The 12,423-nt window shown below is 39.2% G+C and overlaps 1 protein-coding gene across 3 annotated transcripts in view; it reads left to right on the plus strand.

Moving 5' to 3' along the window:
* stk11ip (serine/threonine kinase 11 interacting protein) overlaps positions 1–12,423 on the plus strand; it is a 55,131-nt gene that overhangs the window by 20,290 nt on the left and 22,418 nt on the right. For all 3 annotated transcript variants that reach the window (XM_056233545.1, XM_056233546.1, XM_056233547.1), the window contains exons 21-22: positions 213–310; positions 3,357–3,535. In XM_056233545.1, coding sequence (XP_056089520.1) covers positions 213–310; positions 3,357–3,535 — 277 coding nt within the window. The remainder of the gene's footprint in view (positions 1–212; positions 311–3,356; positions 3,536–12,423) is intronic.

The following is a 12,423-nucleotide window of genomic DNA, read 5'->3' on the forward strand; positions in this document are numbered from 1 at the left end:
CAATGAATGGTAGGAGAGAGACAGGTCTGTAATCCACTAAAAGTGATGTGTTTAACGTCACTTTTACGTTCACGCCAAACAGGCTTGAAATGTTTTTAGTCATGATTACAAGTGTTTGAAATAAATTTTGCATTTCTAAGTGTTTCATTCAGCATTTTTGAGAAGCTGTAATAATTTGTATTAACCTTTTTTGTTGTTTCACTTGATTTTAGATGTCCATTGTGAAGTTTGGAGATGCAGTGGAGTTCCATTCCCTCATGGTTGTGTCAGACCAGTACATCTACATCTTAGAAATCACCTCACAATCTGAGTAAGCAACTTCTGTTAACTTCTTGAAAGTTCAACTAACTATTGTTCACTACATAAAACACCTACTTAAAAGTTGATTTTAGTCTAGAAAAAACCCCCCACAAATTATTTCCTTATTATGTTATAGTGAGTTTTATGTGTAAGCGGGGTAAATGTAATTGCTACAATATCCAATCCACTCCACCTAATCAGTATTCTCAGCATACATTAGTGCCAAATTGGGTTTTATTTATATACATTGAAGCAAGTTCACATAAGAAGGCTGTATTTCTGTATGTCACCATGGCCTTGTTGCACAGGTAATCACAGCCATGCTGGAAAAACAGCATGATTGCAAATGTATAATGAACTGTTGTATGACAGCAACAAGAAGAGTAGTCTGGAGAAAAAGAATCACTGGGACTTTTGTGTTTTTCTGACAGGCTGTCAGTCTGTGTATTAGTGGTGTGGATTTTTCAATGTTGTTGGACTGTTATATCAGCACTCTCAGCTTACATAGAAAATAAGATGGAAAAAAGATGCGTGCTGAGTGTCATGACCACAGACTGTAAAAAAGATGAACAACACATCTCAGCTTTCTTCCACTGTAGAAAAATGAAGTCAAAATATCCGCAGTATCAAGATCCTGCCCACACGCTCCTGCTCCCGCAGCCTCAATCGCAAGAACAGCAGTCAATCATGACGTTACACCACATTTTTATAGTATCAAATAACAAACTAAAACTAAACTTACGTGAACATACATCTGTGTGATAAGTGGATTTTTTTATTTGACTCGTTTTCAATTACATGGAGAGGGTGGGGTTTATGACTTATACTGCAGCCAGCCACCAGGGGGCGATCAAAATACTTTGGATTCACTTTATAGGATGTGTACGGCACACTTGGTCATGACAATGAAAAAGCAGCACTGACGCAGCATTTTAGAAGAAGCAAAAAACCTTAATGTACCTAACACTTGAGATCGTAAATGTCTGGTGGATGACACAGATTGTCCTAAAAGTTGAACACACAGTTTTGTGACATGTCAGCTTGAACAAGATTGAAGCTTGAACAAGTTCAGTTTGTACTGCTGCACTGTTTTTCATACACCAAACTTCAAACTCATCAACTTGTTCTTTCTTGAAAATTTTTACCTTTTACCATCATAGCGATACATTCAGTTTTGAATGCAAGTACATAATCAGGTGTCTGGCATTTGAGACTTGTGCATTGTCACACCCTCTACACAATGCTGCGCGGGGCTTCTTGTCCAGTGTGTGACCGGCTTAACACTATGTTTGCTGCATGTTCAGGAAATGCAAATCTAGTTAAAGGGTTTGTTCACCTAAAAATGTAAATTATCCCATAATTCACTCACCCTCAAGCCATTCTTGGTGTATATGACTTTCTTCCATCCATCAGTCCCAAAAGTACCAATACCAAAAGTAATCCATACGCCTCCAGGGTGTTAATAAAGGCCCTCTGAAGAGAAGCGATGCGTTTTTCTAAGAAAAATATCCAGAATTATAACTTTATACTGTAATCACTAGCTTCTGGATAACGGCCGTCCGCGCGTTCACAAGAGAGTCGAGTTCCGGCGGAAGAGTAATAGCACCTTTTTACCAAGTACTTTCAAGGCCAGTATCGACATTATAAATACAAATACATCATTTATTTTAAATAAACCCATTTTAATTATTTTTCTTTTTTTTTTCCTTCAAAGCTTTTTAATGTTTAAATTTCATGGTAAATAAAAAAAAAACAGTGTATCTTTTTTATAATAAAAAAAGTGTACTATGATTTTTATGTGAGGATCGCTCCACTCAATATGATTTTATGAGCCAATTGGACTTTCACTTATACCTGCATGGCTTAATATCTGAGATATACACGTTACTGGCAGAATCAACCAGGGGTGCGTTTCCCGTACAACGACGTAACTCGATGCTTCACTACCATAGTACGATACATCGTTGAAGAAATCAACTAGCTAGTCACGACTTTTTCCCGAAACCATATTGTCGAAAAGTGTTTGTTCAACCACATTGGTTTATGACGTCACACACGTGGTGGAGTAATAACTTATTTTAATGAAACTGTTTGAGATTGAATTAATGATAGATGTTTTGATATAAATTACTAGCACAGCCTCAAAGCCCTTATTACTCTTATCAAACCATTATTACTATGACTATGCATTAGTTCATTTAATGTTTAACTATTGCACAGTATGCTGTGATGTATCATGATTAAATGCACCATATTATATTAAAATGTGTAGTCCTAAAAAAATGACATTCAATCCCCTAATTAATAAAGAATCAGCATAAAGGTAGTAAAAATCTTAACCCGACGCATGACGTGTTGACGAAGTGCAGAGGATAGAACTAAACAAATCACCAGTCACGAATTAAGTCTAAAATTTGAATTTTTAAAGAGAAATGTCAGAGGGGCTTGAGTTTGTTGCCCAGCCCTATTTGTTTGAACCGCGAGAGGCGTCTACTCACCTAAGCTTACGCTATGCTTACGTCATACACCGGAACTCGACTCTCCTGTGTGCACGCGGACAGCCATTATCAAGAAGCCAGTGATTACAGTTTATAAAATTAAAATTCTGGATATTTTTCTCACAAAAATGCTTTGCTTCGCTTCAGAAGGCATTTATCAACCCCCTGGAGTCGTATGGATTACTTTTATGATGGATGATGGATGCACTTGTTCGGGCTTCCAAAAAAATGGTGCCATTCACTCCCATTATAAAGCTTGTATATTTGTTTAATATAACTCTGATTGTGTTTGGCTGAAAAAGAAAGTCATATACACCTAGGAAGGCTTGAGGGTGAGTCAATTATGGGATCATTTTAATTTTTAGGAGAACTAACCCTTTAAAGGTTTAAATCTCCTCTAACTTATTTTATCTGTAAATTCACGGACAAAGGGAATTAATCTGATTAAATATATAATGACCCTGAATGTAATGATTTTAAATAATATAAATATGTATTATCACTTTTCTTTCCATTTTCCCTCTCCCTTTCTTTAACTGTCTCTTACTCCTGATGCAGTGGGCAACCCTCAGACTGGCTGCGGAAAAGAGAAAGCCATCGGTTGTGTGAGCTCAGCTATCTGGAGGTGGGTCTGGGCTCTCAGAGCATCCATCTGGAGTTTGATGAGGGGGCAGCAGCGTACACACTACTAGTGCGAAACAGTGCCCGCTGCAAATGGTTCTTCAGCAAGCTTACAGGCAAGGCTTTCTTTTGCATGCTAGGTGGAAATGACAAATAGCAAAGAAAAAACGAAAAAAATTATTAAAAACAATGTTGGGTGAGCAATGGATTAGCAGGTTTGCTGTTTGTCTGATTGGTTAGCAGTTCAACATGACTAATTATTGTTTAATAAAAGGAACAAAAGATTTGCTTCCTGGATGAAAGCAAAAGAATAGTTTACACAAGATTTAGAAGGAAGTACTGAATGAATGAAGGTGGTTTCCAAAAAAGTGGGAAGTTATGTGTGCACCCAGGTTGTCACTCTTTGTGGTGGTAGTGAATTGTATTGAAGAGTGAGGTTACAATTTATTTTGATAGTCCACATTAGACATTCTACTAACTATAAGTAACTTTGCAACAAACTCTTATTAATTTTCAACTATCTCTTGTACTAGTAAAATGTTGATATATTAGATTCCATGGGGGAAAACTGCCATTTTTTTATATATATATATAAATTAGAGGGCTGTCAACGTTAATGCTGCGTTTAATTTTTGCCCAGTTTAACCCTCTGGGGTCGGCAATCACGCCGGCGTGATCTGCTCGCTTGTTTTCTTATAAGTGCAAAAGAGACTCAAAATACTCTGTTGATTTTGATCGTAAATATAAGTGTTATACATCAATCGATCCTATTAAGTGTCTATTTTTTTGTGGATACTCACAATAAAAACAAAGTGTTGTGCTTTTCGTCAAATAAAGAAAAATAAACATGATGCGCGTTTTGCCTTCTCTCTGTCAGTGAAGTCCATTCTGAAACGCGTCCGAAAAATTAACTGTAACTCAGTCAATACTTGTCACAGAGATACGAGAGATGTATCTTTATGAAGCTGAAATTCTCTTCTTTTAAATGAAGTAATTTATTAAAAAATAAAATATTTCCTATGTAATCCGTTTGAAACCAAGGAGAGGTACAGTTTTTTCGTTCTCCCTTCATTATCTTTAATTAGCTGAGGCCGCCACGCCCATAGAGCTTTTCACATGGTAAATAGGCGATCTATGCATCGCACACGCGGCACGCCCCCCGATCAATGCCATAACAACACAAAGTAACTTTCTTCATCAGAATCACTGATAGTTCATCGCGTTTTGAGGATGGCAGCACGCTACTCCTTCAGAGGATTATGGACAGCAGGGAAAAATTCACCTTTTCCTCAGAGGAATTTGAAACTCACAACGAACGGCTGCATTTTGAAGAACGAATTGACCCCGCGGATGATACAAGCTCGGAGTAAGTTGTTTAGTGTTATATAATTCCTTTTCTGATCATAACGCTCAAATGAATTTTTAGACTATATTTTGTCTAGTTTTGACATAGGAAATATTACCTATACGCTCGTGTAAACTTTTTGAATAACTGCTTCAGTGGTCTAGTGGCAGATCTTTTGCCAAGCGTGTCAGAGGTAACGGGTTCTAATCCGCCCTCGGTATAGTTTTTTTTTCCCTCATCAAAACCGAATATGTTCATCAGTAGTTACAGTCTATATCAAGCAGTTGTGTGCCTTTTATTTTGTGATTTCACCGGAATGAATAGTGTCCGCCGCAACGGCGATAGATTGAAGAGCGCGTCCGAGTGAAGACTGCGCGCGCGCCGCCACAAGAGAACACTGTATCAATGACACTGATAGCAGCGGACACGAGCGCTTAGCTTGAGTTCAAAAACAAAACATTTTAGCGCTAGATCTCTTATTTAAGAGCGGACTAAATGAATGCTCTGCTCGTTAACTGGAGATGTTTTTTGTATTAGGTACATCCGTGCCTCAATGTTTCCAAAAGTGGTGGGTACAAAATGACTCATGACGAAATCTGGTGGGGACGCGTACCCACCGCCCCCACCGAAATCGACGTAAATCGAAGTAAATACAAAATATTTTTTATATATAAATGTTCTGTTTTGGTTAGTCTATTACCCAGGCTGCCAAGGCAACTGCAAAAGGCTGCAAATATAAATGGACAGATGTCAGCATCAGTGAGATGTACCGCTAACTTACCTAACTAACCATCAGCCTTCAGAAATCATTCTGATATGATTTTTAAAAAAATCAATGTTGGAAACAGTTGTGCTGCTTAATTTTTTTTAACCTGTAATAGTTTTTTTTAGGATTCTTTGAATACATTTTTTTTTATAAAAAAGTTTGGTCTTTTTATGTTTGTTTTTTTGAAAGGATGTGTTAAGTGATAGTAATGACTTTAAGTCTTTACGTTCTTAGGAAAGATTTCTATTTTGAATAAATGCTGTTCTTTTTAACTTTTTATTCATCAGTGAATCATTCTTAGTTCAGGCTGCCTCACAGCACCTTGATGGGCCATTGGGGGAGTGTCTTTAGTCTCCCCAGGTGTAAATCACATTAATATTCATGGCCATTCACACTCCCACACATACAGCAGTGCTGACCAAAAACTGACGTAAGAAATTTAAATAGTTATATTGTTGTTTGTGAAAGAGTGGTCAGAATGATTTTCACTTCATTTTGAAGTAAAAATTCTAGCCTACAAGAATACTAACTCAAAAGTCTTGTGGACAACTATTCAGTATGTGTTAAATGGCCTCATTGCGGTGACATTTTTTTCCCCAAAACGTACTAACCACGCATAATATTTTTTCTCTATAAAATGCAAACATGTACATCCATTTTTCTCAAATATTATTGTAGCAGAGTTTGTGCTGAATACTGCAAATTTATATGTTGGCAAATGGTATGATTTAAGTAGCTGAAATAAGCACAAATGTTGGCATGTCAAAACATCTCAAGGGCCCCAAAAACACCTCAGACCCCAGAGGGTTAACATGTTAAAATATTTAACGCAATTAGCGCAGCATCCGTGTCATCATTTGCCGCTTGAACGAACAATAACACACACAATTATGCCAAAATGTCAGTTTTGTTGAGTATCCTCATAACATAAGAGTAGTCTTAAATAGGTTAAATAAAGTCTTAAATGACCGTACAGAGTTGTGAGAGAATGAGGCGCGTGTGAGATCCGCGTCATGTGCAGCAGCGGCTGGTTTTAAAGGGACATCAGCCAATAATGCTGTCTGTCAGTAAAGTTAATCAAAGAACAAAGGGAAAAGAGAAAATTACTCAAGAACTTTTGTAGCTTTAATAAGGATTAGTCTATATTTAACTTTATTTAATTTATGTATATTGTTCTGTATACGTTAGACGGGTAGGAAGGGCACAGGTAAATATGACATTTATTATGGGTTTATGTGAGTATTGTTTGAAGTTCACTTAAATTTCATTCAGTTTCTAAATCATTTTTATCCAGACATCAATAGCTGTATTAGTATCAATATGAGATGCCATTAAACAAGTATTTAAAATATACTGTCTTTATGTTGTCTCTACATTCATTTGGAGATTAACTGTGACATTATTACACTATAAAATATATAAACTAAATATGAACCTATACAAACGTAAGTTTTTTTTAATTGCGATTAATCACAGAAAAAATGTGTGATTAATCGAGTAATTTAATTTTAATCGATTGACAGCCCTAATATATTTACTTACAAGCTTGAAAGTACATGACATATAAAAGTAATCCATATTAATCGAGCAGTTTAATCCAAGTCTTCTGAAGAGACATGATCGCGTTATATGATGAACAGATTTTAATTTAAGCTTTTATTCACATCTAAAAATTAATCAATTACCATTACAATTATACACATGAACTGGAAATCCGTTTCAGTCTGGCGGCTCAGATCGGATTTCGCGTGTTTTTCTCACGCCACATAAAACTTAAGCTTCAGATGTTGTTATAGGAAACGTGCAGAAAGTCGCTGCCAAAACAAGGCTGTGTTGTTCCAAAGTGCCGGACGAGTAGAAAATGACAATATAACAGAGACATGTTTGTAAACCGACAGGGCAGAAAAAAGCCTCCTATGGTCCTGCAGCTGCCTCAGAAGACTCAGTAGACCAGCGAGGCAGCTACTTAGTCATGTTGGAAAATTTAAAAGTGACATATCATGCCCCTTTTCACAAGATGTAATATAAATCTATGGTTTCCCCAGAATGTGTCTGTGAAATTTTAGCTCAAAATACACCCTAGATCATTTATTATAGCTTACCTTTTTTGGATGTGAGTAAAAACGCGCCATTTTTGGGTCTGTCCCTTTAAATGTAAATGAGCTGCTGCTCCCAGCCTCCGTCAGAACGACAGAAGAGTTTGCATGCTTTGCTCAAACTTTTGTCATTGTGTTAGAACTGGTTACACTGTTGTTGCTTGTGAAAACCAAATGGTAGCACCGTGGGTGGAAACATGCAGATTATGGGGCGGTAATATTATTATAAGATCCCCTTCCTACGTCAGAAGGGGAGCGAAGTCTGATCTGCTTATTTTTTTTTCCTGTTTGAAGAGAACGGCTTACCAAAACAAAGTTACTGATTTGTCACTTTTCACGTTTTCTGGGTTGGTAGATGCAACAGTGACCCGATTATAGCACTTATCATGAAATTCAGACTTTTTCCATTAAGTCCCCTTAAAATAAGACAACATCTCTATTGCAAACCCCTCCATGTTGCAGTTGTTGTTGTATTTGGCGTTTACCTACCAACACAACGTCATCGCCATAGAAATTAGAAACCAATGCAGATATTCCGGAAACCGAAAGAGCTGCATGGACACACAAATCGGACACACTTCAATAAATTTAGATCAGATTCCAGTCGGATACACGAATAATCGTATTTGGACTGACAGTCTGAACGTAGCCTTTGATCATTGTTCGAGCTGAAATATGCAGGAAGGTAGATCTCCAGGATCAGGAATGGGCTTTCATGGTACAAGGAAGTTTGATTTCAAACTTTTAAAAAATGACTAAATAAAGATCAGTAAACAGTAATAAAATAATAAATGACTGACAATAGTACAAATAAATAATACATACAGATACAAATGAAATAAACAGTGCTTTAAGTTTTTCAGGTAGGTCTTACAGTAGTATTCAGGTAAGAAATACTACAGAAATTGAATAATTGAGTAGGCTAATCAAATGTAAAATAACACTTAGTTTTCATTGTAAAAAATTAAATACAGATTAATCCTTACAATTACCATACAGTTACAAAAAAAGATACAAGTTATTCAGTCACTGAGTGCACTGAGTGATTTTCTCTTACGGTATGTTGTTGTTGTTTGATTACCGATTACCATACCGAATTATTGTCTGCCAAAAGAAAGAACCAAATCTGAACTAGAGAACTGAAAAGTCAACAGTCATTTCAGTCTTACTTCCTGCACAAACCTAAGTAGGTTTGTAACAAATTTGCATAATGCCAGCCTATGGTCTTTATAGGCTTCCTTCCAAAAATGTCTACTTTGACCCGCCCTCAAACACTGCAGTTGTACCTGAGGCCTGGAAGAGTTTGGTTTGTGTTGTCGGCATGTAGAGAAGACACTTTTTTTCTACGCTGTGAAAGCAGATCCACTTTGCATGCACTTCATCGTTAATGTTTGTGTCACTTTGTATAGAAGTGCTAGGAAGCCTCCGGAGCCGAAAATCATATATGGCTATGGCTGTTTCTTTTCCAACATGCGCTGAAAGCAGTAGACCAATCACAACAGACCAATCAGGGCTGCGTTTCTCAAAAGCATCGTAAGCAAAGTTGATCGTAGAGACCATTGATGGCGATGGTTTTACAATCTACTTAGGCTTACAATGCTTTTGGGAAACAGCCCAGAGCAGAGTAGGCTCTCGGAAAGGAGGGGTTTAGAGAGAAAGAATCCTTAATCAAACCGTTTCAGACAATGAGAAAAGAGGTGATGCTGCAATGTATATTATGAAAAAATTAGTGTTTTTTTATTTTATTTTTTTACCTTGGTTGCATGTAGACCTATTGTAGGAGATCTGCAAAATAAAATTAGCTACCTTTAAAATAGCATAATACTTTAAGATAACTTGCATTTATGGTCATTGCCATTGTCACTCTTCATGGATCAACTGACGGTATGAACTTTCAACCACAATCCACCAGTATGCCAAGCTCAGAAAGTATACTTGTGGAAACAGTAACCTTCTGGCACAGCCACTGATCTTAGAAGCTGACAGACATCTGACACTCTTACACATTGCAGGAACCAGTTGCAACCAGACAAAACAGCAGGAGTATTTACCTGTCCATCCCAGTGTTCTTTTAGATGGTATTCATTTTCATCACATACTGTTGGAAAACAGAGGAACAAAAGGGTGTTACAAATATCACAATACAGCAGAGGCAAAACAAAACATTGACCTGATTACAAAAAATGGCACATTGTCCGACCTGAACAATGAAACTGACACTTTTTTATTTTTCTCACAACAATCCATTTGGACCATTTTATCACAGCAACCCATTTGGGCAATTTAATTTGTGATTTATCAGAGCACCTGCACCATTTACATTTATTCATTTAGAAGACGCTTTTATCCAAAGCAACTTACAATTGAGGAATACAACAAGCAATTCATCTAAAGAGGCAAAAAACACAAAAAGTGCTATCAATATAAAATTTCAGCCATCGTTCAGGATAGTACAAGCTAGAATAGGGAGAGATTAAGGAATACAGAGAGCATAGGTGAAGGCTTAGTGAAATATATATTTTTTATTATTATTATTCAGCAGGCTGGAGTTAAGTTACCTTTTTCTTGAAAATTGTGAGTGATTCGGCTGTCCGGATGGGGTTGGGAAGATCATTCCCACCAGCAAGGAACAGTGAATGAAAATGTTCTTGAGAGTGATTTTGTGCCTCTCTGTGATGGTACCACAAGGTGCCATTCACTTACACACCGGAGGCTCCTTGAGGGCTTTCTAGGTTTTGTTGAAGACCAGTCAAGCCGCTGTGTTCTGGATCATTTGCAAGGGTTTTATTGCACATGTTGGAAGTCCAGCCAGAAGAGAATTGCAGTAATCCAGCCTAGAAATAAGGGCCTGGATATAGGTGGTCAATATACTGGTAGACACGATTTACCTATTTTGGACTGGTAGACACGATTTACCTATTTTGGACTATCTTCTCTAACGTGGTTACGCTCACGTGACATTGCTGTGCTACGCAGTCACGAAAGTTTGTATGCGTTTTTAAGTATTGCGGTTTAAAAACAGGTGATGTTCCACGTCCCTAAGGCTAGTTTCCGTGTCCAGGGATCGGGTTGTCGAGGTCCCCGCCTGCGACTGCCACCCAATCCTCTCTGCACCGGCCCCTTACGGCTCTTCCTGCAGGTGGTGAGCCCACGGGAAGGCGGTCCCACATCACTCCTTCGGGCTGAGCCCGGCCGGACCCCGTGGGGAGAGGCCCGGCCACCAGGCGCTCGCATACGAGCCCCAACCCCGGGCCTGGCTCCAGGGTGGGGCCCCGGCTGCGCCATACCGGGCAACGTCACGGTCCTTGGATGTTTGTCCATCATAAGGGGATTTTGAACCGCTCTTAGTCAGACCCGTCGCCTAGGACCTGTTTGCCTTGGGAGACCCTACCAGGGGCATATAGCCCCAGACAACATAGCTCCTAGGGTCATTCAGGTACTCAAACCCCTCCACCACGTTAAGGTGGCAGTTCAAGGAGGGGCACCTGCACCATTTACCATTTCTCAGTCGGAAAAGGGTGGCTTGCCCACTTCAGGTTGGTGGAGAGATCCTTCCGCAAGTGGAGGAGTTTAAGTATCTTGGGGTTTTGTTCACGAGTGAGGGAAGGATGGAACGGGAGATTGACAGACGGATCGGTGCAGCTTCTGCAGTAATGGGGTTGATGTACCGGTCTGTTGTGGTGAAGAAGGAGCTGAGCCGTAAGGTGAAGAAGGAGCTGAGCCGTAAGGCAAAGCTCTCGATTTACCGGTCAATCTACGTTCCTACTCTCACCTATGGTCATGAGCTTTGGGTCATGACCGAAAGGACAAGATCCCGGATACAGGTGGCCGAAATGAGCTTTCTCCGCAGGGTGGCTGGGCGATCCCTTAGAGATAGGGTGAGAAGCTCGGTCACTCGGGAGGAGCTCAGAGTAGAGCCGCTGCTCCTCCACATCGAGAGGGGTCAGCTGAGGTGGCTCGGGCATCTGTTCTGGATGCCTCCTGGACACCTTCCCGGGGAGGTGTTCCGGGCACGTCCCACTGGGAGGAGACCCCGGGGAAGACCTAGGACACGCTGGAGAGACTATGTCTCCCGGCTGGCCTGGGAACGCCTCGGTGTCCCCCCGGAAGAGCTGGAGGAAGTCTCCAGGGAGAGGGAAGTCTGGGCATCTCTGCTCAGACTGCTGCCCCCGCGACCCGGCCCCGGATAAGCGGAAGATGGATGTTTTAAAAACAAGTGATTTTAAACCGTTGAAGTGCAATAATCAGTGAAAGACAACTCATTTTGCTATATGCGCATAATGTCAGAGAGAATGTTTCTCAGCGCTGTCTGAGAGACGTGCGCACATGAAGCCGTTGCTCATAAAGCAAGTGAGAACTGAACTGAGTGCTTTTTGCTGACTAATTGGGCTTGAACGTTTAAATACATACTTATGTGTCAAAGTGACCATGTATTTGCAAGTAAACACAGTAATTTATGTCTTAAGTGAATGTAAGCAGTTGAGAAAGAGAACGCACAAGTATATTGGATCTGTGCAGTCAGTTAAAGTGACAGCATCCAAATTTACCTGCTGTCATTTATTAATGTTAATCAATCAAAAAAGAGAAAATCTCTCACTGCTCTTGACTGAATCACTTTTGTAACTTTAATAAGAATAAATGTATATTTAATTTACACAGTGAAGACTATGCAGTGTTTTTTTTATACATTTGATTACTTTATACAATTTATGTAGTAGCTATTTCTTATTTCTAGTGCTTGAAGTTTTCCAGGTAGGTCTACACTCACCTAAAGGATTATTAGGAACACCTGTTCAA

The sequence above is a fragment of the Rhinichthys klamathensis genome, unplaced genomic scaffold (genome assembly GCF_029890125.1).
Source record: "Rhinichthys klamathensis goyatoka isolate OS25496 unplaced genomic scaffold, OSU_Roscu_1.1 h1tg000372l_1, whole genome shotgun sequence".
Lineage (NCBI taxonomy): Eukaryota > Metazoa > Chordata > Actinopteri > Cypriniformes > Leuciscidae > Rhinichthys > Rhinichthys klamathensis.